Genomic DNA, 25,920 nt, shown 5'->3' on the forward strand with positions numbered 1-25,920 from the left:
TGATTTGGGTTTTAATCCAGAATGTTGTACTGGTGGAGAGGTGTGAAGATGTTGAGTAAAAAGGTCTAATCCTGTAAGTGAGTCGTCGTGATAGAGATGCTCAAGCATCTCGATCATTTCTGTATCAAAGAATTGTATTTTGTTTACTTGTTTAAAAGAAATAAAACCTCTTTTACATCCAAGAAGTGTCTAGCGCCCAATGACTTTGACCATCTTTGCACCCACTATGCCTCACAACCCACTACATATTAAAGGATGTCGGCTATCTTTGGCTTTAGAGGTCCTCATTAGACTGGACAAGGCCGGAGATCTTGCTATATTAGTGCTACGCTAAAAATTTACATAATTAATTAATTTCTCCAACTAGCTATAAAATCACTACTGAATCCTGCGATGTCATGTGGCGAGTGGATTGAACCACAGCCCCCAGTGGGGGACCAAACATCCAACATACCTGGAAGTGTGTTGGCTGTTGAGTTTCTGCAACTTTAGCATACATTTACAGTAAATCAACCCCTGACAGAGAAATACAGTGCCTTGAAAAAAGTATTCATACCCCTTGACATTTTCCACATTTTGTCTAGTTCCAACCAAAAACATAAATGTATTTTATTGGAATTTTATGTGATAGACCAACACAAAGTGGCACATTATTGTGTTGCGGAAGGAAAATGGTAAATGGTTTTAAATTTATTTGTAGAAAAAATATCTGAAAAGTGTGGCGTGCATTTGTATTCAGCCCCTTTACTCTGATACCCCTAACTAAAATCTAGTGAAACCAATTGCCTTCAGAAGTCACCCAAGTAGTAAATAAAGTCCACCTGTGTGTAATTTACTCTCAGTATAAATACTGCTGTTCTGTGGAGCCCTCAGAGGTTTGTTAGAAAACTTTACTGAACAAATAGCATCATGAAGGCCAAGGAACACACCAGACAGGTCATATATAAAGTTGTGGAGAAGTTTAAAGCAGGGTTAGGTTATAAAAAAATTTCCTAAGCTTTGAACATCTCATGAAGCACTGTTCAATCCATCATTGGAAAATGGAAAGAGTATGGCACAACTGCAAACCTACCAAGACATGGCCGTCCATCTAAACTGACAAGCCGGGCAAGGAGAGCATTAATCAGAGAAGCAGCCAAGAGGCCCATGGTAACTCTGGAGGAGCTGCAGAGATCCACAGCTCAGGGGGGAGAACCTGTCCACAGGACAACTATTAGTCGTGTTCTCCACAAATCTGGCCTTTATGGAAGAGTGGCAAGAAGAAAGCCATTGTTGAAATAAAGCCATAAGAAGTTCCGTTTGCAGTTTGCAAGAAGCCATGTGGGGGACACAGCAAACATGCTCTGGTCAGATGAGACCAAAATGTAACCTTTTGGCCTAAAAGCAAATTGTGGGGATGCTTTTCTTCAGCAGGGACAGTGAAGTTGATCAGAGTTGATGGGAAGATGGATGGATCCAAATACAGGGCAATCTTAGAAGAAAATCTGTTAGAGTCTGCAAAAGACTTGAGACTGGGGTGGAAGGTCACCTTCCAGAAGGACAACGACCCTAAACATACAGACAGAGCAACAATGGAATGGTTTAGATCAAAGCATATTCATGTGTTAGACTGGCCCAGTCAAAGTCCAGACCTAAATCCAATTGAGAATCTTTGGCAATACTTGAAAATTGCTGTTCACAGATGCTTTCCATCCAATCTGACAGAGCTTGAGCTATTTTGCAAAGAAGAATGGGCAAAAATGTCACTCAGCTGGTCGAGACATTCCCAAAAAGACTTGCAGCTGTAATTGCAGTGAAAGGTGGTTCTACAAAGTATTGACTCAGGGGGGCTGAATACAAATGCACACCACACTTTTGACATTTATTTGTAAAAACTTTTAAAAACCATTTATCATTTTCCTTCTACGTCACAATTATGTGCTACTTTGTGTTGGTCTATCACTTTAAAGGGTATGAATACTTTTTCAAGGCACTGTAAGTGTGCACAATCTTTTCACACTGGCATATTCTTTAAAAATAGTGATCGGGTATCTTTAAAAACTGTTAATTTACATATACAGCGTTTATTGTATAATAATCTTTCCCTTTAGATTAACAAATATCTAAGGAGAGTGCATATTATAACCAAAGGAGGAGAGAAGATAAAGTTCAATGAAGGAAAAGTTTCACCCAGGTTTGACCTAATAAACATCGTCTTTACACCTAATAATTCTGTATCAATGGTTAAAGTTGGATATTTTCACAATGATGCAGAAGAATTTAAATTTAAAATGAATAAGAAAATGATCCAGTGGCATCCCAGGTTCTCCAAGGTATCTAGAACAGTGCTTTTTAACCTTTTTCAGTCAAGGCACCCTTTAAAACTGTGCACAATCCCGAGGCACGTCAGTCTAAGGGCTCGATCACACCAGGAGGTGTGTCCGAGCACTCACCTTTTTGCGTGTTCATGCACGTCGCATGTTTCTAATGAGTGCAAACGTACACGCATTTGCTAGATGCATGGGGATGTCATTAAAAAATATTGACACCCATGTGCAACTGCAGAAGGCAGCACATTTTTGTGTGGCACAGGAAAACATGCGATTTCGCACGTTACCTCACTGTACCTGGAGTGAAGAAGCCCTCAAATGTAGTCCGTGTGGCACAGTTCAGTGATCTTAGACTGTAACTCTTCTCCCTCCAAATTCCCCCTTCCAGGACAAATCCCCCCAGCACACAACCTCCCCAAATTCCTTCTCCTAGCACAAACCCCACTCTAACCCCCCCAATCTCTTCTCCCAGCACAAACCCCCCAAATCCCCCCTCCTAGCACAAACCCCCCAAATCCCCCCAAATCCCCCCCTCTTATCACAACCTCGCCACAAATACCTTCTCCTAGAACAAACCCCCACTCCAAATCCCCCCTCTTAGCACAACCCCCTAAATCCCCCTCCTAGCACAAATGTGGCTTGTGCTCTCTTTTTCCTCCACCTCCTCTTCCTCCTCCCTCTACCCTCACCCGCAATTTCTGCTGTCTGTACAGGAGCAGTGTGGGGAGGAGATGGGGCAGTAGTCAAATCCTGCACATTAGGATAAGAGTGCTACTTTGTGTTAACTTCCATGTTATGCGACTCTGCAAGTAGAGAGAGCACAGCCCACATGGCTCTCTCCTCCTTCTCCCTGCAGCTACAGTATATGAATAGCTATGTGAACTATTACCGGCAAAGCAGAAAGCTGTAGTGCCACCTGACATGTCCTTAACAACCAATGATGTCATCAGTTGGTAGGACGTGGGCGGACGGCCAGCACAGCTTTCTACTTTGCCATCAATAGTTCACATAGCTGTTCACACAGTTCACATAGCCGCAGGGAGGGGGAGGAGGAGAGAGCTGTGCGGGCTTTGCTCTCGCTCTCCTTGCAGAGTCACAGTGCACGGGAGTTAACACAAAGTAGCGCTCAGACCAGAATGTGGCCAAGGCACCCATGAGGACTCTTTGCGGCACCCTGGCTGAAAAATCCAAATCTAGATCATGAATCACACTGAAAACGTTTATAATGATAGGATGCAAAAATCAACAACATAAAATGAACCAGATAGTAAACATGATAAATACAGCATGCCACATACAGTAGGGTAGGAGGCTAAGAGGCTCACCATGGCATATATACAGAATATAAATTTGCATTAACTAAGTTGATCATTTATTTCCTTTTCTCATTATGAAGAATGCACCAGGAGGAACAGAAAAGTATCTTTTGTTGCAATAGAAGAGCTTCTGCTGGGTTAAATGTGGATAACAAAAAAAAAAGAAACAAAAAAAAGCACCTTTAATAAATAAAAAAAAAAAAAAAGGTAAACCGAGTAAACGTAGTCAAAACATAGCCAGAATCCAGGAACCGGAATGGATAGTCAGACAAGCCAAAACATCAGGAAGCCAGAGAACAGCGTAGTAGAACAGCAAGCAGGATCTGGAGCCAGAAGGAATGTCAGCCAAGCAAGTCTTTAAGAGGAACACAGGAGAGCGTCTCTAGAGATGTGACCAAGGCAAAGGCAGAGATCATCTGGACTGGATGGCTTAAGTAGGCAGGACTGACGAGCAGGAGATCATCAACAGGTGAGTCACTGTGGAGAGATAGGAGCTGGCAATTAGCCAACAGCTGAGCGGCCAGCTCAGAGAAGGAAGGGCTGACCCCAGCCCTGACAGTCTACCCCAGACTCTGACTCCTCATTTCTCTCTCTGTTTTCCATCCTCTCTCGTCCCTTTTTTTTTCATCTCTCACATCCAACCATCTGCAAAAAGTCCAATACTAATCCAATCATCTATCATTGTGAATCACGATGACCACTGATCCAGTTGAAAATGACGATCCATGCCAATGATTTTCTCCCAATAGACTATCATTGCAGCTTACAGCTCTCTGTCTAGCTGCTGAATACAGTGGCGCCATGTCCATTTTGGTCAATGACCTCAGCCAGTATAACCAGTCCCTTATTTTACAGTCAGCAGTCAGCCAGGGAATCCTCTAGTTGGCAAGTGAATGGGGATGTGCTATATGTTGTTAGAAAACAGACGCCCACCAGTATCCTAGCAAACACTGAGAGCTCTGAGTAAGAGACTGTCACATTTGGAAGAAGCTATTAATACCACCACTAAATAAATGACTAACAACACATCCAGAGGTTCAATTTGGCAAGACCCCGTGCACAGTCAAATGCACAGTACTGTGCAAAAGTTTTAGGCAGGTGTGAAGAAATGCTGTAAAGTAAAAAGGCTTTCAAATTATTATTTATTTTTATTTTATTTTTATAAATTTATTTTTAACAATTTACAAAATCCAAAGTGAGCAAACAGAAGAAAAATCTAAACCAAATCAATATTTTGTGTGACTATCCTTTGGCTTCAAACCAGCAACAATTCACTTTCACAACCACTTGCACACTTTGTACACGTGCACAAAGTCAGGGATTTTGTAGGATTAGAGTCATGATTAACCAATTATATCAAGCAGTTGCTAATGATCATCAATTTTGTATGTAGGAAACAGAAAGAACGCTGTAGGAGGCTTAAAACTGGTTAAGGAACAGCCAAACTCTGCTACTAAGGTAAGGTTGTAGAAGACAGTTTCATGTCACAGGTTATACACTATGGCAAGACTGAGCACAGCAACAAGACACAAGGTAGTTACACTGTGTCAGCAAAGTCATTTTCATGCAATAATTTCAAAGTAGACTGAGGTTTCAAGATGTGCTGTTCAAGCTCTTTTGAAGAAGCACAAAGAAACTGGCGATGTTGAGGATCGTAGATGTAGTGACTGGCCAAAGAAACTTAATACAGCATCCTGATTACATCCCTTCATTATCGGAAAATATTCAGCAGTTCCATCAGCACAGAACTAGCAGAAATCAGTAGGACCCAGATACACCCACCTACTGTCCGGAGGAGTCTAGCCAGAAGTGGTGTTCATGGAAGAATTATGGCAAAAAGCCATACCTCCGACATGGAAACAAGGCTAAGCAACTCAACTATGCATAAAGACATAGGACCTGGGGTGCAGAAAAATGGCAGCAGGTGCTCTGGACTGATGAGTCAAAATATTTGGCTGTAGCGGCAGGGAATTTGTTTACAGAAGGGCTGGAGAGCGAAACAATAATGAGTGTCTGTGTCTCAATGACACAATGTGAAGGTTCCTTCCAAGTTTGGAAATCAGGATTAATGGTGTCCTCAATGTTGAGAAATTACACACCTGAGAAACTATTCAGATGAAAGCGTAGAGATACGTCCCAATGCCTCAGATGTAAAGGAAATGCTGCTAATTTAATACATAGATTATGGAGATGCCCTAAAGTCCATCGCTACTGGCATGGGGTTGTATCTATGATTAATAACCTCTTTGGGACCAGGCTGTCTCCAGAGCCGCACAGGTGTCTTTTAAGCATCCTGGATGATTCAGAGAGCCTGGGTGACATCATGGTACCAATAATAAGGAGACTATTTCAGGCCCCTAAGCCTATAGCACAAAAATGGGTATCCCCATATCCACCAGCAATAGTGGAATGGGAAACGCAAATAAGGGAAATCTCAATTAAAGAAAAAAATTTCTTTTTACATAAAGGTTGTATAGGGAAACTTGAAAAGATATGGAGAAGGTGGACTAAAAATTTGGATGGATGACGAGATGGGAGTAGATAAATGACCAAGAGGGAGAGAGAAGGGGGGGACTTTGGGGTTTATTTTGGCTTGGGGTTTTTTTTGTGGGGGGGGGTTCTGTGTGTTATGTATTTTTAATATGTATATGGGTTGTATGTTGTGTGTATTGTTTGTGTATAAAAGTAAAAAAAGATGATCTGGTTTAAAAAAAAAAAAATGTTGAGAAATAGAGGCAGATACTAACCAATCATGCCATACCATCAGGGAGGCGTGTGATTGGCCCCAAATTTATTATGCAGCTGGAGAATGACCCCAAACAAAAAACCATTGTCATTAAGAACTATCTTCTGCGTAAGGAAAACAAGGAGTCCTGGAAGTAATGGTCTCAACATCATGGAGCTTAGTTCTATAATATGTTTGGAACAACCTACCTGCCAAGTTCCTTCAAAACCTGTGTGCCTAGAAAAACTGATGCTGATTTGAAGGCACCAAATTATTATATTATTATTATACAGGATTTATATAGCGCCGACAGTTTACGTAGCACTTTACAACATTAGGAGGAATCAGAGGGCCCTGCTCGTTAGAGCTTACAATCTAGGAGGGGGGGTCAAGTTATACAAAAGGGTAATAGCTGTGGGGGATGAGCTAATGGAGAAAATAGTGCAGTTGTTAGATGGAGGCCGGATAGGCTTCTCTGAAGAGGAAAGTTTTCAGGGATCGCCTAAAAGTGGACACATTTGGAGACAGTCTGACAGTTTGGGGTAGGGAATTCCAGAGGATGGGAGAGGCTCGGGAGAAGTCATGGAGGTGGATATGGGAGGAGGTGATGAGGGAGCTAGAGAGCAGGAGATCTTGGGAGGAACGGAGATGGCGATTAGGTTGGTATTTTGAGACTAGGTTAGTGATGTATCTGGGGGCACAGTTGTGGATGGCTTTGTAACTTATTGTTAGTATTTTGAATTTAATTCATTGGGCAAATGGTAGCCAATGGAGGGATTGGCAGAGAGGTGTAGCAGACACTGAGTGGTTTGTAAGGTGGATGAGTCTGGCAGCAGCATTCATGATGGACTGAAGGGGGGATAGTCTATTTATAGGTAAGCCAATGAGGAGTGAGTTGCAGTAGTCAAGGTGAGAGATAACCATATAGTGAATCAGGAGCTTTGTGGTTTCATTGGTTAGAAAAGGATGTAGTTTAGAGATGTTGCGGAGGTTGAGGCGGCAAGCTTTGGAAAGTGATTGGATGTGGGGCTGAAAGGAGAGTTCAGAATCTAGGATAACACCTAGCACCCTGACATGTGGGGACGGGCGGATGGTTTTGCCATTGCTCTTCAGAGAGAAGTCAGGGGAAGAGGCACATGGGGGAGGAAATATTATAAGTTCCTTTTTGGACAAGTTGAGTTTGAGGAAGTGGTGTGACATCCATACAGATATGTCAGTTAGTAAGTTAGTGATGCGTGAGTAGACTGATGGAGTGAGTTGAGGGGTGGAGCGATAGATTTGTGTGTCATCAGCATAGAAATGATATTGAAAGCCGTGAGAGGCTATCAGCTGACCCAGGGAAGAGGTGTAGATTGAAAATAAAAGAGGTCCAAGAACGGAACCTTGGGGGACCCCGACAGAGAAGGGAAGAGGAGTGGAGGAAGTAGAATTGTAAGTGACACTGAAGGTGCGTTGGGATAGGTAGGATGAGAGCCACTGAAGAGCACAGTCACGGAGACCGAGGGAGTAAAATTTTTTGAGGAGGAGGGGGTGGTCAACAGTGTCAAAGGCAGCTGAAAGATCCAGAAGTAGGAGTACAGAATAATGTCCGTTGGTTTTTGCAGTTAGTAGGTCATTTGTGAATTTTTAGAAGAGCAGTTTCTGTGGAGTGTTGAGGGCGAAATCCAGATTGAAGGGGATCAAGAAGGTTGTTTTAATGAGGTGGTCACTCAGTTGGTTGTAAACCAGGCATTCAAGGAGTTTAGAGGAAAAGGGGAGCAAGGAGCTAGGGCGTAGGTTGTTAAGATTGGTAGGGTCCAAGGACGGCTTTTTGAGTATGGGAGTGACCAGTGCATGTTTTAGAGCATCGGGGAAGATGCCAGAGGTGAGGGAGAGATTGAAGATGTGGGTTAGAGAGTGTAGGATGGGGTCAGAGGGTGACCGTAGCATTTGAGAGGGAATAGGGTCCAGGGGACAGGTGGTTAGGTGGGCGATAGAAAGGAGTATAGCAACTTCGTCTGGAGTAGCAGATTTGAATAGGGAGAGTGTCAGTTGTACCTGCTGACATGGGGTCTTAGCTGGGGGAGATACCTGTAGAGTGGAGATTTCATCACAGATTGTATCAATCTTGTTTTTGAAGTGATTAGCGATTTCCTGGGCAGTGAGTAAGTCAGTGGGGGGAGGCGGTGGAGGACAAAGTAGAGAGTTGAGGGTAGAGAAGAGTTTACAGGGATTGGATGAGAAGGTGTTAATAAGAGTAGTAAAATAGGTTTGCTTGGCAGTGTGGAGGAAAGAATAGTATTTTTGGAGGGCAGATTTGTATTAGTTGAAGTCTTTGAGAGACTTAGTCTTGTGCCACAGACGCTCAAGAGCGCGACTACGTTTTTTGAGAATTTTAATGTCATCTGTTTGCCAGGGTTGTAGGGGTCGAGGCCTGATTCTGCGTGTAGTGAGAGGAGCGAGCATGTCCAGGGTGGAGGACAGAGATTTATTGAAGATGGACATGGCTTGGTTGGGGCAGAAGAGGGGAGAGATTTTGTCATAGAGGTGGTCAGTAGCAGAACAGAGGAGAGAGGAGTTGAAGTTGCGAAAGTTTCTACGGGTGATGGATAGGCGATTGAAGGGAAAGGTGGTGGAAGACAGGGGGAGAGAGAAACTAATAAGGTGGTGGTCGGAGAGAGGAAAAGGATTGTTTGAGAAGTTGCATGGAGTGCATAGGTAAGAGAATACAAGGTCAAGGGTGTTGCCATCAGAGTGAGTAGAAGCCTGTACCCATTGCTTCAGGTCAAATGAAGAGGTTAGACTAAGAAGTTTAGAAGTAGCAGGAGTGTTTGTATTAGCAGGGATGTTGAAATCACTGAGAAGGATTGTGGGAATATCCGAAGAGAGAAAGTAAGGTAGCCAGGCAGAAAACTCATCAAGGAAAGTCGATAATGGTCCAGGGGGCCGGTAGATCACAGCAATTCTTAGGGAAGTAGGAGAGAATAGACGTATACAGTGGGCTTCAAATGATGAGAGTGAAAAAGAGGGAGGAGGGTGAATAACCTGGAAGGTGCTCTGGGGGGATAGGAGGAATCCCACTCCACCTCCCTTGCATCCATTAGGCCTGGGGGAGTGAGTCCAGTGAAGGCCACCCTGGGAGAGGGAAGCAGGAGAAGGGGTGTCATATTCTTGGAGCCAGGTTTCTGTGAGAGCAAGTAGATTAAAGGAATTAGTGACAAAGAGGTCATGAACAGCAGTGAGATTGTTGCAAACAGAGCAGGCGTTCCAGAGGGCGCAGGAGAGAGGTAGGCTGGTGTTGGCAAGAAGAGGAATGGAGACTAAATTGTGTAGATTGCGACTACTGTCAGAGGGTGTAGGGTGATGGGTGTGTTGGGCACAGTTAAATAAGGGGGGCCCAGGGTTTGGGGAAATATCTCCAGCGATTAGGAGAAGCAGAAGAGTGAGGGAGGTAATATGAGAATATGATTTGTATGAGGGGACATGATTCAGTATCCTGGGGGGTATGTTAGCAAGTGAAAAGTGAGGGTGATATGTACAGATTGTGGGGTGGAGCAGAGGGATGTAGAAAAGAGAGTTTAAGGAGAGAGGCAGCAATTGTGAAAAGGAGGAGAGGTAAAGAGTGCATGTTTCAGAGAGGAAGATGATAAAATTTGGAAATGGGGTCACCTGCAGTCTTTTGTAGTTTGCTTTGTGCAAATCACTGAAGTGCAAGAGCAGAAGTGCCACTTATTTAAAGAACCCCACTTCTTTGGAAGAACCCCATGTATGTGCAGCCCCCTGTATGTGTTCCCCCGTAAGGAAGGCCTTGTTTTTATATTGTGTGTTGGGTGTGGGTTGAATCTGGCAATTAATCAATTAGGAGGGCATATTAGGAACATAGCTAGCAGGGCATAACTTTCACACCACAATCAAACTGCAAGGGGACTAAAAGGCCAAAATTGTAAAGATAAGGGAACCCATAATTTAGGTAAGACTTAATGGCTAAATAAACATTGAAATAATGTGAGCATGGCTACAGATGGAGTTGAAACAGTGGTGACAAACAGATTTACCAAATAAGCATTTGTGCAGTCAGGCAATATTCAGTTTTAAGGTATGTGGAGGTATAAACACGGGTTTACCTGTGAAGAGAGAAGAAGATGTTCAGATGGATGGTGCAAGAGCAGAAGTGCCACTTATTTAAAGAACCCCACTTCTTTGGAAGAACCCCATGTATGTGCAGCCCCCAAATCAACCAAATGTTGATTTGATTTGCATTTCTCTTCTGTTCATTTACTTTCCATTTTGTTGATTGATAAAAATAAACTATTAACATTTCTATTTCTGAAAGCATTCTTCATTTACAGCATTTTTTTTACACCTGCCTATAACTTTTGCACAGTAGTGTATGTTTGTTTTTTATGCAAGCCCAGAAGTACATTTGTTTCTTTGAGTGCTTTGCACACTAAAAAGGGTTTCTTTCACATATACAGAAAGGTAAAAAAAAAAATCTGTGTGCTGCTCCCCCCTCAGCCCCTCCCCCAATACTCACCTGAGCCCCCTCTTGATCAAGCAATGTGCATGGGAGTCTCGGCTGTCCCAGGTCTCGGCTGTCCCAGCAGGGCTCGGGAATGAGCATGCAGCAGTGTCCCCATAGCAAGTGAATTGCTATTGGGGGCACCGGTCAAGGTGGAAGAGCCAGGAGTGCTGGCAGGGGACCCGAGAAGAAGAGGATTGAGCTGCTCTGTGCAAAATCATTGCACAGAGCAGGTAAGTATGACATGTTTGTTATAAAAAAAAACAAAAAACACACTGAACCTTTACGATCACTTTAAAAAAGCATCAAATAACCAAACTAACCTTGCATATTCACAATTTTTACAAGATTGCAACATGATAAAGTAAGATGTTAATTTGAAAAGTTGAATTTCCCTTTAGACCCCACATCTTCTGTGCTCTGAGAGCTGTCTTCCTGGATACCAAAAACTGTTGCAGGAAGGAAGACAGCCCTGCTGCCATTACTGTGTCCCCTGTCCGGAGAACGAGATCACCGATAAATATGGTTGGTGCTCCATATTCTTCATTCACATTTTCTTTAGCTATAGACACTTCTATAATGAATGAATGCATATAATTATACTTGTATAGGCTCTTCAGCTTCGTCTTTTAAGAGATATTCTAGGTGGAAGTAGATATTTTTCACAAGAAAGTTGTCAGGGAAAAAGGGACAATTGCAGCTATGATGAGCCATGAACCCTTTATAGGAAGCAATGATGATGACTTTCTGTGTCAGTAAAAAGTTTGATCACCAAATCTTGGGCAGTTTCACCCTTATTTTCTCTCTCATGGGATTTGTATCTTTAATCTAATTTCATCTTTATCTAATTTTGGTTTGTGATGGATTTGAGGACAGCAGTCTCTTTTTGCTGATATCCCATCCATAGCAAATCACTTTTTTTTTCCTTTGAAAAAACTAGTGTAGTTTTGTTTTTGGAGGTAGATTTTTGGAGTTTTCATTTAATTTGGGGGATTAGTGTTTTCTTTTTTTTTTTTATAGCGTGTTTTACACAGATGTTTCATCTGAGGGCTGCTGCTTGCTTTTGCCCTGTGTTTAGTATATTGGTCATGTTCTTGCCAATTAAAGCTATCCTGTTACCTTCCAATTTCTTATATAACTCCTAGATACATGTGTGTAAAAGATGGTCAAAGGAAGGAAAGTGTCAATCAGCAAGAATAAGTCCAAATTTTTCTGCAAGATTTAAGATTGTCAGCCCTCAAATGATACAGCTGCATAAAAATTGACAAGTGGTAGGATAGGTGGCACTAGCAGGAAAAGGGACAGCGTCCGAGAACTGCTGGTCAATTTCTATCTGCCAATCAAAGCAGATCTGTCAATGCTTGATGAAAAGGATATCTGTCCCTACTAAAACTACCTAAAAAAAAAAAAAAAATCATCATGATTTGAATAAAATAATAGAGAATTGAAGTGCTGCCAAGATAATGAAATTGTAAAAAAAATCAATTCCATAACCAAAAATGTGCTGCTGATGTTTACGATTAATGAGGCCTAAAGGATACATATTCATAACTCAGTTTATTAAAGGGTTTGTGAACGCATATAACTCAAACTTTGCCAGACTCTCTATTAGAGCCTGGCAGAGCACACTGCACCTTTCTTATAAAAAACAAGCGCTGTAAATACTGCTTTTGAGCTGTCTTCAGGCCGGTCACATGACTCGTGGCCGCTGTACAGCTCCGATGGAAGCATACTGCAGGAGAGGTCGTGATCTCCCTCTGACATCAGCTGGGGAGATCACATGGCCGCTCAGTCTCTCCTGCAGTAACCATGAAAACCAGCCAAGAGTCACGTGACCGGACTGAAGACAGTGCTAAAACGGTATTTACAGAGCTCGTTTTTCTAAAAGAAAGGTACAGTGTGCTGTGCCAGGATATGAAAGTATCTGGCAGGGAGCAAAAAAGATTTTTATTTTTATTAGCAGTGGTGCAGGAAGGAGGGGGGTGAGGGGGAGACAGGAGAGCAGAGGGGACAGCAGCTTATGACGGAGGCCCGCAATTAGACCATGGTAATCAGGGCAGAGCTGCCCTGATTTTCGTGGTCTATTTAGAGAGGGGATACAGGAAGTGCCAGATTGAGGGTTTTTATTTTACAGTTTAGAGGTGGGCAGATTACACAGCACAGGCACTGTGCTGTGTAATCTGCTTTAAGGTACCAGAAAATCTATTTTTTTTTTTGGATTAACAAACATTTTAATTCTTCTCTACTGGAGACTACTAACAGTAGCTGGCAGGAGCAATCAATAACCTGAGTTTAGGACCTTTTTAAGCACCCATCAAAATAAAACATATCATTAGGCTGGCTACATAGTCTAAATATTTCTCATAATGAACTACATAAAAACTACTCTCTATGCTATGGAGATGAGACGATGGAGAGGGATTCTGTAGCTTACCAGAAGCTTACCCCCCCAAAGCACCTTGTCCCCATGTTGATGGGGACAAGGGCCTCATCCCCACAACCCTTGCCCGGTGGTTGTGGGGATCTGCGGGCAGGGGGCTTATCGGAATCTGGAAGCCCCCAAATCCCATACTCCCCTATGTGAATGGGTATCGGATACATTGTACCCTTATCCATTCACCAAAAAAAGCAGTGAAATGTGACAAAAAACAATAGCCGGTTTTTGACAATTCCTTTATTGTAAAATAGCTCTGAGTGGTCTTCTCCCCCGATCCGTGTCTCCCGCCATCATCTTCTCCTGATGCCACCGTGTTCTTCCTCACCGTTGTCTTGCTCCGTTGTGTTGTCCCCCGCTGTCTGGCTTCTCTTACACAGCACACTACCATATGCAAACTGCTGGGAGTGTCAGTAGAAAGCTAATGATACACCCAAATCAGTTCGCATATCGCAGAGCAAACTGCAAATTCAGACAAAACCCATGCGATCCGATTCTGCCATGGACCAAAAAAGGCCACTTTCACACTTGTGCGACTTGTCCTACGACTCCTGTGTCCATAGACTTTAAGATAACACTGGTATTGCTTCAAATCACAATCACAAATTTGCGGCAAAAAGCTCTGCAAAATCGCTGGACTTTCAGGTCGCCCAAGTGTGAAAGGGGCCTTATGGACCTCAAGTTGTATGAAAAGTCGGCCAAGTGTGAAAGGAACCTAATGAGATTCATTGATAATATCTTTGAATTAGGCCCCATTTGCACTACCAATGTGCGACCAATGCCTGTGTAATCTTGCAGTATATGGACCTCAAGTAGCACCAAAGTCAAACCAAAGTAGTGCAGGGACGAATTTGACCCACTTGCAGAATGCACAAGTGAGAATAGTGTCTAATTCAAAGGTATTATCCATGAATCTCATTCACACTATTGCAACCTGAAACACACGACTTTGCTGCTGCAACTCGGCCCCAACTTTTGGGAATGCCTGTGTAATATTGCGCCCTGTTTATCTCAAGTCACACCAAAGTAGTACAGGGACTACTTTGAAGTTGTTGCAACTTGAAGTAGCACAGATATGAATGTTTATCATTGAGAATCATGGGGTACAACTTGTCATGCAACTCGGAGGTCCAAATTTGCTGGAAAAGTCGCCCAACTGTGAAACAAGTCATAGATATATTAATAGAAAGGAGCTCTCATTTATATTTGCATAGGCCTTACTGCGTTACATCAGCAGAACAAATGCAGGAAGTGATGTGTGCACATGGGCACATCCAACCCCACATTGAGTAAGCACAAGTACATATCCTACACTTACCCGGCAAATCAGCAGTGCCTCCTCTTTGCTAAAGAGGGACCTCGCCATGTTCACCTAAATGGAGATCCTGACCAGCACAGAAACTTCCGGGGGGGGGGGGCTGGGGAGGTGAGGGGGCGGGGGGGGGGGGGGATAATGACTCATTTCCGGGTCAGAAGGTGAAACCACCATCTTTTGATCGCAGCTGCGAAAACTTATTAGCAACCACGATTAGAATTTTTTAATTTTTGTTTATTTGCAGATATGCAAATCTGTATTTCTACATATAATGATATTTGAAGGTAAACTTAAGGGATTTCAATAAGAAACGGTGTCCCTGGGATAGCAGCAGGTGAATTACAAAGACAAAGGCCCAGTTTGAGCCCTGGTTCACACTGACAGCAGGAGGAAATCGTGCAAGTGGAGCTGAACTCACACAATTTCATTCCCACATGTCAGTCCCAACTTCGGGGAGAATTTCAGACTTCTGTGCATTGATGTCAATAAAAATCGCACCTGAAGTTGCCAAAAATTAGTGCAGAAACTACTTTTGGAAATTAAAACGGTGTAATTGCCACTGATTTGACATGTCAAATCGCACCAATGTGAACCAGGGCTGACACATACAACACTGTCTATCCACCAGCTGAATTCATTACCTGCAATTCTCCACAGCTGTTATAAAGATTCCACCTTTATCATTTACTTACAGGTGTGCAGAAGAGATTCGTTTTTTTGGTGCACAAATACATATAGAAATTACAGGATATAAAAGATAAATATTGCACTTGCCCAAAACGAATTAAAAAAAAAAAAAAAAAAAAAACACACACAAGCTCAATAATGTACTTTTATTTTGCCAGCAGAAAAAAAAAAATATGTACATTCATTTACTAGCTTAAAAAAAAAAAAAAATTTCTACAGGATGTATGGTGTTACATTTAGCAAAATAGTTAGCAATTGGGTTTTAAGGGCCCCGCTCATAGGAGCTTACAATCTAAAATTTGTCTAAACCTTAGAGTGGACACAGCTTTACTTTCAGTGTATAACGGGTAACATTTCATACTACAACTCACCCACCAGCCCACATCATTTTTATCTGCAAGATTATAGAAACATACTTATTATTCTTACAAAGCATTCCAATATAATATTAAAAAAAGCACATATTCAAAATATAACACCCACCACCACCCAGCAAATCTACGCACATACATACATTGGTGACCATATTCTTCTGGAAGCTGCATTTCTGTGTACATGATTAAGCAATGAGATCAAAGAGTAGAAGGTCAGCACATGCTCCCAAACCATGAATGCATGGTCAGAGAAGAACAATACACACACATTGACAACATGGCCACATAAACCCACTTTTGATGGAAAAATGCACAAGAATTTCAGCAAACAATATGCACAATATCATTCCTTCTACCCCACAAATCACAGCAAAAAAACCTTGCCTTCTCAGGCCAAACAACCCCCCCCCCCCCCACTGCAGCCCTTTATATACAGTTACAATAAAAAGTATGTGAACCCTTTTGGAATGATATGGATTTCTGCACAAATTGGTCATAAAATGTGATCTGATCTTCATCTAAGTCACAATAGACAATCACAGTCTGCTTAAACTAATAACACACAAAAAATTAAATGTTACCATGTTTTTATTGAACACACCATGTAAACATTCACAGTGCAGGTGGAAAAAGTATGTGAACCCCTAGACTAATGAGATCTCCAAGAGCTAATTGGAGTAAGGTGTCAGCCAACTGGAGTCAAATCAATGAGATGAGATTGGAGATGTTGGTTACAGCTGCCCTGCCCTATAAAAAAAACACACACCAGTTCTGGGTTTGCTTTTCTCAAGAAGCATTGCCTGACGTGAATGATGCCTCGCACTCTCAGAAGGCCTACGATTAAGAATTGTTAACTTGCATAAAGCTGGAAAGGGTTATAAAAGTTTCTCCAAAAGCCTTGCTGTTCATCAGTCCACGGTAAGACAAATTGTCTATAAATGGAGAAGGTTCAGCAGTGCTGCTACTCTCCCTAGGAGTGGGCATCCTGTAAAGATGACTGCAAGAGCACAGCACAGACTGCTCAATAAGGTGAAGAAGAATCCTAGAGTGTCAGCTAACAACTTACAGAAGTCTTTGGCATATGCTAATATCCTTATTAGCGAATCTACGATACGTAAAACACTAAACAAGAATGGATTTCATGGGAGGATACCACAGAGGAAGCCACTGCTGTCCAAAAAAAACATTGTTGCAGTTTGCAAAAGAGCACCTGGATGTTCCACAGCAGTACTGGCAAAATATTCTGTGGACAGATGAAACTAGGGTTGTCCCGATACCGATACTAGTATCGGTATCGGCACCGATACCGAGCATTTGCCCAAGTACTTGCACTCGGGCAAATGCTCCCGATGCTTCCCCCGATACCTAGAGGACAGCTGTGATCGGCGCGTGGGGGAGTTAAAAGATTCTCCCCCAGCGGCTTTCACCAGCTTTAGTGACATACAGCGGTGATCGCTCACAGCTGACTGTCACTGCATCCTTCTCCATGCCCCCTCCGTTCCTCTGTGCCTCTCCGCTGTCCCCTGCATTCCTCTCTCCTTATCTGTCCCCCTCCATTCTCCCCCTCCGTTCCTCTCTCCTTATCTGTCCCCTCCATTCTCCCCCTCCGTTCCTCTCTCCTTATCTGTCCCCTCCGTTCTCCCCCTCAGTTCCTCCGTCCTCCCCCTCCTTCCTTTGTGTATGGATAGAGTCAGCTGACTCTGTCTATTCACATAACTGAAACATTGTAATTTCCTGTGATTACGATGTGTCAGTTTATGAATGGAGAGGAGCCGCTGTCTTCTCTCCATTCATTCTCAGTGCAGCTGACGCTGCAGAGAAAGGGACTGGGGAATCTCTATCCTCTGTCTCTTTCTCTGTCTCAAGGGGGAGATATCAGAGGTCTGTTAAGACCCCTGATATCTCACCAAAGCCCCCAAAATAAAAAAATATTATTGTAAAAAATAAAAATTGTAAAAAAAAAACAAAAAAAACACACACACATACACCATGTGTTCACCCCCCCCCCCCAAAAAAAAATAGCAAAAAAAAAAACTGTCACGTGACATTAAAAAAAAAGTATCGGTAATCGGTATCGGCGAGTACTTGAAAAAAAGTATCGGTACTTGTACTCGGTCCTAAAAAAGTGGTATCGGGACAACCCTAGATGAAACCAAAGTTGAGTTGTTTGGAAGAAACACACATCACACCAACATCAAAACCTCATCCCAACTGTGAAGTATGGTGGGAGCATCATGGTTTGGGGCTGCTTTGCTGTGTCAGGGCCTGGACGGATTGCTATCATCAAAGGAAAAATGAATTCCCAAGTTTATCAAGACTTTTTGCAGGAGAACTTAAGGCCATCTGTCCACCAGCTGAAGCTCAACAGAAGATGGGTGTTGCAACAGGAAAACGACCCAAAGCATAGAAGTAAATCAACAGAATGGCATTACATAACGGGAGACCCTGCCCCCCTCTGACGTCACGGGGAAGGCCACAGGGAAGTCTCTCCGTTATTTAATGGAGGGGGACCCTCCGTTATTTAAGAACCATCAGAAGACGAGAAGCGTCCAACAGCGGGAGCCTCCATTGACACACACAACACTATGTGTGGAGAAAAAGAGGCACATCACACCAACATCAAAACGAGACGAGAAGCGTCACACAGCGGGAGCCTCCCATCATGGTGGATGCGGAGCGGCCCGAGAAGAAGAAGAAGGGAAGAAGACGCCGCGGAGGAAGATGCCGGACGAGAACACTGGAGGAAGAACCAGAAGAACCAGAAGAAGAAGAAGATCGAGGAAGAAACTAAAGGAAGATAGAAGATAGAAGAAAGAAGATAGAGGAAGCATTTAAATAAAGGAATTGTCAAAAACTGTCTCTTATCATTTTTAAAATTTTTGACACTTTTTTTGTGAAATGGTAGGGGTACTTTTGTACCCCCTTTCCATTTCACACAGGGGGGAGGGCCGGGATCTGGGGGTCCCCTTGTTAAAGGGGGCTTCCAGATTCCGATAAGCCCCCTGCCCGCAGACCCCCACAACCACCGGGCAAGGGTTGTGGGGATGAGGCCCTTGTCCCCATCAACATGGGGACAAGGTGTTTTGGGGGGCTACCCCAATGCACCCTCCCAATGTTGAGGGCATGTGACCTTGTACGGTTCAGGAGAGGGGGCGCTTTCTCATCCCCCCTCTTTTCCTGTGGCCTGCCAGGTTGCATGTCAGATAAGGGTCTGGTATGGATTTTTGGGGGGACCCTACGCCATTTTTTTAAAATTTTGGCATGGGGTTCCCCTTAAAATCCATACCAGACCTGAAGGGCCTGGTATGGAATTTAGGGGGACCCCCCACGTCTTTTTTTTAAATTTTGGTTCGGGGTTCCCCTGTGGGGAATTCCCATGTCCTTTTTATCAATGAACTTTTATGCGTAATGTTGGACCGGCAATTCATTAATAGCCGCGAGTAGTTTTAAATGACTTTTTTCCTTTGAAATGTCATTTTGCTGTCAGACTGTTCTAAACACGGGAAACATGCGCCCCTTTACAGGCATACTACAGACACCCCCAGGTACAAAATTTAAAGGAATATAACACTTTTATTGTTTCACTTTAAGCATTATTAAAATCACTGCTCCCGAAAAATTGGCCATTTTTAAAACTTTTTTTTGCATTGATCCATGTCCCCTGGGGCAGGACCCAGGTCCTCAAACAATTTTTATGACAATAACTTGCATATAAGCCTTTAAAATTAGCACTTTTGATTATTCATGTTCGTGTCCCATAGACTTTAACGGTGTTCGCACAAATTTTTTGCCTGTTCTCATGTTCTGGTGCGAATCGAACAGGGGGGATGGTCAGCTCATCCCTAGTCAAGAATTACTCCTGATCGTTGTGCATGTCTGATCTGCAACTACAGGAAATGTTTGGTTGAAGTTATTGCTGCCAAAGGAGGTTCAACCAGTTATTAAATTCAAGGGTTCACATACTTTTTCCACCTGCACTGTGAATGTTTACATGGTGTGTTCAATAAAAACATGGTAACCTTTTAATTCTTTGTGTGTTATTAGTTTAAGCAGACTGTGATTGTCTATTGTTGTGACTTAGATGAAGATCAGATCACATTTAATGACCAATTTGTGCAGAAATCCATATCATTCCAAAAGGGTTCACATAGTTTTTATTGCAACTGTAAGATAGATTGTATTGTTAGCACGCTGACACACACCCAATAGAAGTACACGCCCACCAGTATCTTTCAAACTGTCTCTTCATGTATGTCTAAAGTGATTGCACCTGATGAGCAGGAACACATAATACTATTTGCAACTATGTTAGCCCTTGGCTATGTGCATCAAATCGTGTTAGCCCTTGGCTATGTGCATCAAATCTCCAACTACAGGCCAAAGATCAAAGTCCATTTGCATGCACATAAACAAAGCAACAGTTTTCTAAGCATATGTACCTGTGCAGTGTAAACCCTACAATTTTAAATGTCCAAGTCCCTGGGCATGATTAGTGTTAACAAACATTAACATCAGTCCCTGGCTGCAATGAGCTTCCAATCTAAAGTCCAAAACTAATTTTCCTACATTAGAACCTATTTCAACAGGAAACAAATATAATACCAGCATCTCTTTGGATTGTGGGAAGAACCCCACACAGGGAGAACATATAAACTTCAACACAAGCATTAGCATGTTGGGGAATTGAACCAGCAACCCCAGTACTGCTAGACAGAATTGCTACCCACCAGGCAGCCTCACACATGTTGTCTGCATCTCTGTGGTGTGAACCAGCCCATAGCCATGCTCAGTGTCACAAGCAATAGATAATATATTGGCCTAAGTATTGGGACGCCTGCCTTTATACGCACATGAACTGTAATGGCATCCCAGTCTTAGTCCGTAGGGTACAAAATTCATTTGGCTCATCCTTTGCAGCTATAACAGATTCAACTCTTCTGGGAAGGCTGTCCACAAGGTTTAGGAGTGTGTCTATGGGAATGTTTGACCATTCTTCCAGTGCACATTTGTGAGGTCAGGCATTGATGTTGGACGAGAAGGCCTGGCTACAGTCTCTGCTCTAATTCATGCCCAAGGTGTTCTGTTGAGGTCAGGACTCTGTGCAGACCAGTCAAGTTCCTCCACCCCAAACTCACTCATCAATGTCTTTATGGACCTTGCTTTGTGCACTGGTCCAAATCAGTGTTTCTCAATTCCAGTCCTCGAGGCGCACCAACAGGTCATGTTTTGAGGCTTTCCATTATTTTGCACAGGTGATTTGATCAGTTTCACTGCCTTATTAATTATCACAGCTGTTTCATCTGAGGGAAATCCTGAAAACATGACCTGTTGGTGCGCCTTGAGAACTGGAATTGAGAAACACTGGTCCAACTCATTTGGTGGAGGGTTGATTATAATGTGGGGATATTTTTCAGGGGTTGGGCTTGGCCTCTTAGTTCCAGTGAAGGGAACTCTTAAGGCATCAGCATACCAAGACATTTTGGACAATTTCATGCTCCCAACATTGTGGGAACAGTTTGGGGATGGCCCCTTCCTGTTCCAACATGACTGTACACCAGTGCACAAAGAAAGGTCCATGACCTCAAACCGATAGAACACCTTTTGGCTGAATTAGAGCAGAGACTGCAAACCAGGCCTTCTCATCCAACATCAGTGCCTGGCCTCACAAATGCACTTCTGGAAGAATGGTCAAACATTCCCATAGACACACTAAACCTTGTGGACAGCCTTCCCAGAAGCTGTGGGCCAAATCAATTTTTAACCCTACGGATTAAGACTGGGCTGCCATTAAAGTTCATGTGTGTGTAAAGGCAGGTGTACCAATACTTTTGGCTAAATAGTGTATCTGGCAAGATTTACAATGGTGGTGGAACCCTCCTACACATAAATACTACATCTAGACATAGTTTTAGAACCTGGGAGATGAGACAACTTCTCTACATGAAGCGGCATGTTTGAGATTTGAATTCAGACGCTCAGGGATGCTAAGCAGTTCTAACCTCTAAGCCACAGAGCTGCCACATGTGAGAACCTCCTACACATAAATACTGCACTTCTTTGGACACACAGGTGATGGAATTACATTACTCAAGAGTTATTCTTCTTGATTTATTCTGTGATATTTGGTGGTTCTTTGTGATTCTTTGTGGGTGAGTGTAGAAAAGTGATATTACCCTCAAATTTTTGGGAATTACATTTTGATTTCTGATGTTGGTACACATATCACATTTTGTAGGCTCAAATTATGATTATTTGGAAATAAAAAGCACAAAAAATTGTGACTCATTTTAAATTTGCATCAGCAATGGTATTGTTTGTGGATTGTGAAGACACCTGTGTGAGTTTGGGGTAAAGATTGTTCTGAGATGAAGAGTAACAAGTGAAAGTGACAGAGAAAAATATATTTTACCAAAACATCAAAACATTCCACATTCTAGCATTCTTAAAAACAAAATAGTTGAAGTCACAATGTTGCAAAGGAAAATTTATTTCAGAGAAAGATACATTTCATCTCAACATTAAAAGGATTTATTTGGGAAAGTTACAATTGTACCATTAGAATCAATGGCTAAAACTTGCATTGGACTATAATAGCAACGATTTTCACACCCAAAAAATGCTCTTTACTATAGCGCCCTGTAAAAAAAGACATTGGAGCTAAAATGAGACCTATTTGCAGGTCTGAGCATGCTCAGTTGTGCTGGCACCTAGTTGTACAAAAACGGGGAATTTATCCCTTCTCAGACTTTTAAAGATATTTCAGTGTAGAAATCACTTTTTCACACAGTTTAAAAGCAGATTATCTTTAAATAGTATACCACGCATTTCAGTACCATTTAGGCACTTACCGTATTTATCGGCGTATAACACGCACTTTTTCCCCCTTAAAATCAAGGGAAAGTTGTGGGTGCGTGTTATACGCCGATCCCGGCTGATTGTGAGCTATCGGCAGCGATCGCCGCCGACATTCACATAGCGAGTAGTTTTAAATATGGCGCTGCGGAGTTCGGAGGGACTCGGCGGAGCTGAACAAGCTCCGCCGAAATCACAGAGCCTAGATACACATAGTCGAGTGTATTCGGCTCTTTCCGGCGCTGCTCACAGTCACGCCCAGTCCCGCCATTGGACCTGTGTTATGTCCATCATAGGGCGGGACTGTGAGCGGCACCGGAAAGAGCAGAATACACTCGACTATGTGTATCTCGGCGGCGTTCGTTCAGTTCCGCCAGCGCCGAGTCCCTCCAAACTCCGCGGCGCCATATTTAAAAGTACATGGATATGTATGTCGGCGGCGGCGGCAGGCATGGACACTGGGGACAAGGCTGCACTGGGGACAAGACTGCACTGAGGCAAGGCTGCACTGAGGCAAGGCTGCACTGGGGCAAGGCTGCACTGACAAGGCTGCACTGAGGCAAGGCTGCACTGACAAGGCTGCACTGGGGCAAGGCTGCACTGACAAGGCTGCACTGGGGCAAAGCTGCACTGACAAGGCTGCACTGGGGCAAAGCTGCACTGACAAGGCTGCACTGGGGCAAAGCTGCACTGACAAGGCTGCACTGGGGCAAAGCTGCACTGACAAGGCTGCACTGACACTGAAAAGGCTGCAATGACACTAACAAGGCTGCAGATGAACACTGATGAGGCTGCATTGATGGGCATTTTAATGTAAGTTTCTTTTCCTTAAACTTCCCTCCTAAAAGTTTTTTCCTTAAAATTCTCTCCTAAACTTGGGGTGCGTGTTATACGCCGGCGAGTGTTATACGCCGATAAATACGGAATATCATGCTCTAAACATTATTTCCATGTGCACTATGCCAGGTTTTAGTGGAGTAAAGGTTTGACCACTATTTGGTTTGAGGGAACTATAATAAATTTGATATTGGGAGTATTTTTTACCAGCGCTATAGTGAATACAGTTTTAGTGCTAATTAGCGCGATTAGTGCTAATTCACAGTAATTAGCACTGCGGCATGATAGTAAATGACCACCTATATAAAGAAGATCCCACTATGAATATTAACATAAATATTGATGTACAACCTCCATGGTCCATAATATACCTAAATGGAATGATGGAATTTTTGTTTATATGTTTAGGACAATGTTTTACTGGGAATCATACCATCTCCACATTTATATCTCAAAGTGTATGAATACAAGATTATAACTTCATGTATTCTCATGAACTAGAGGCAAGTCATGATTTGATTGTCTGCTGCCATAGTAATAATATCATTAGGTATATGTATTAATCTGATTTAGAAATATACTGTTGCCTTATGAGTTTGTGAAATCTCCATTAATAACTGTAAAATATTTTAATTATGAATAAATTTCATTTAGCGTGTATCTACGTAGGGCGTAACATTATCTTCACAGAAGTCTCTGTTAGACCAGACAATTCTGTGCCTAGGCATGTGTATCTAAACAATGGGACCCAAACCTCATTGTTCTACACATAGTCACTTCAAAGGATCCCATGTTTGGATATTCAATGAAGGGAGGACAACCCGCAATCAATACTTAACTTCCCGGGAAAAGGTCAAGTTAATCTCCTGCTCAGAATAGTCACAAGCATTTGCAATAAAGGGGGCTGACTTATGCAAAGTATAGGGATTGGCGATGTAGCCAGTCCTTAACCAGGAATAGGGGAGCCCACCAATCAGAGCCATGCCATGCCAACCAATGAGGCATCCACCTGTAATGATATACACAGACTAGATGGGAGGGAAACACACACTCTATGGCAGAGCAGTCACGTGAATGGAACCCCTGTGGGAATGGTAAATATGTCAAATCTCCCTTGTACGTGTATCTAAATATGTTGGTCTTATGTATTTTGTGTCCTATTGTTTGTAGATTAATGTTTTAAGGAATATACTCTGTATTCCTTCATGTAATCCATGATTTTTACCCTTTTCCTGTACAATTAGATAGCTTGCTGTGTATTAGTCTAGACCTATTTACTATATACTAATATATTTTTGTTAGTGTGTTAAAGCTTTCACTCATGGCCAAAGAACTCCTGATTACTGAAGCTAATATCTGATAGCAATTATAGAGTGTAAAATAAGGTGCATTTAGCATATTGTATTATACCTTGACATTTTTTTTTAAAGATAAACCCTACTAATACTTTGATAAGCTGAGTTTGTGGTAGATTTTTTTTATGTTAAAGTGAATTGGGTGTAACAGTTATGGGTCTAAATACGGCTGTGCTTACCTTGCTGTTGTCTACAGAGAGGGTTACCCTATTGTTCCTTGTATGCTGATCGCAGCACTATTTGTCAGCACAACTCCACTATCTTTTGTTTCTTGGATGTAGACTCTATTTTCTGAAGATACTATTGTTATTTTAATGTTTGTGTCTCCACTCTGGTGCATATTCTAAGTGGTAGACTACTATGTCAGAAGTCTGTTCTGTGGTGTATTGTATCCTCACTGAACTTGTACATCATGGAGAAACTGATGGCCAGGATTGCTAAAGTTAAAAATAGCTCTGAAATAATAAGAGCAATGGAGGTATCTAAAATCCCATGGCACCAGGCACAAGAATATGTAAAGTATATAAAGCTTACAGAAAAAAAATATCCAGCAGACGTGGGGGTAAGACGGCCCTAATTTTTGCGGCTTGCTGGTTGGCTAACAATTACAGACAGTTGTTGTTACAAAACATCTCTCAAGGATGATCTAGAAATAGCCAAAAGAAATGTCAGTACTCTAATGCCGTGTACACACGAGCTGATTTTCCGTCAGAAAAATCTTGGATGGTTTTTCTGATGGAATTCCGCTCAAGCTTGGCTTGCATACACACGGTCACACAAAAGTGTGCGGAACTTTCGACCGTCAAGAACGCGGTGACGTACAACACTACGACAAGCCAAGAAAATTAAGTTCAATGCTTCCGAGCATGCATCGAATTGTTTCTGAGCATGCGTAGGAATTTTGCGTGTCGGAATTGGTACAGACAATCGGAATTTCCGATCGAAACTTAGTTAAAAATTGAGAACCTGCTCTCAATCTTTTGCTGGCTGGAATTCTGCCAGCAAAAGTCCGATGGAGCATACACACGGTAGCATTTTCCGACCAAAAGCTCTCATCGGACTTTTGCTGGTGGAATTTTTGATCGTGTGTACGCAGCATTAGAGTTTCTGTGATAAATTTGGATGCTAGCCACCAGCAACCAACAGTAAACAACCAAAACAAGCAGGGAGAGCTTGATCAGCTGGCACGTGGGCTGAAGGAAGCAGAGAGTAAATGTA

At 42.6% G+C, this 25,920-nt stretch overlaps 1 protein-coding gene across 1 annotated transcript in view; it reads left to right on the forward strand.

The window, feature by feature from the left end:
* The window catches only part of LOC141141135 (vomeronasal type-2 receptor 26-like), a 107,903-nt gene that overhangs the window by 34,312 nt on the left and 47,671 nt on the right, over positions 1–25,920 (forward strand). Inside the window, exons 4-5 of the mRNA XM_073628840.1 lie at positions 2,091–2,312; positions 11,250–11,373. Coding sequence (XP_073484941.1) covers positions 2,091–2,312; positions 11,250–11,373 — 346 coding nt within the window. The remainder of the gene's footprint in view (positions 1–2,090; positions 2,313–11,249; positions 11,374–25,920) is intronic.

This window comes from Aquarana catesbeiana, linkage group LG04 (assembly GCF_042186555.1).
Source record: "Aquarana catesbeiana isolate 2022-GZ linkage group LG04, ASM4218655v1, whole genome shotgun sequence".
NCBI classification, from domain to species: domain Eukaryota; kingdom Metazoa; phylum Chordata; class Amphibia; order Anura; family Ranidae; genus Aquarana; species Aquarana catesbeiana.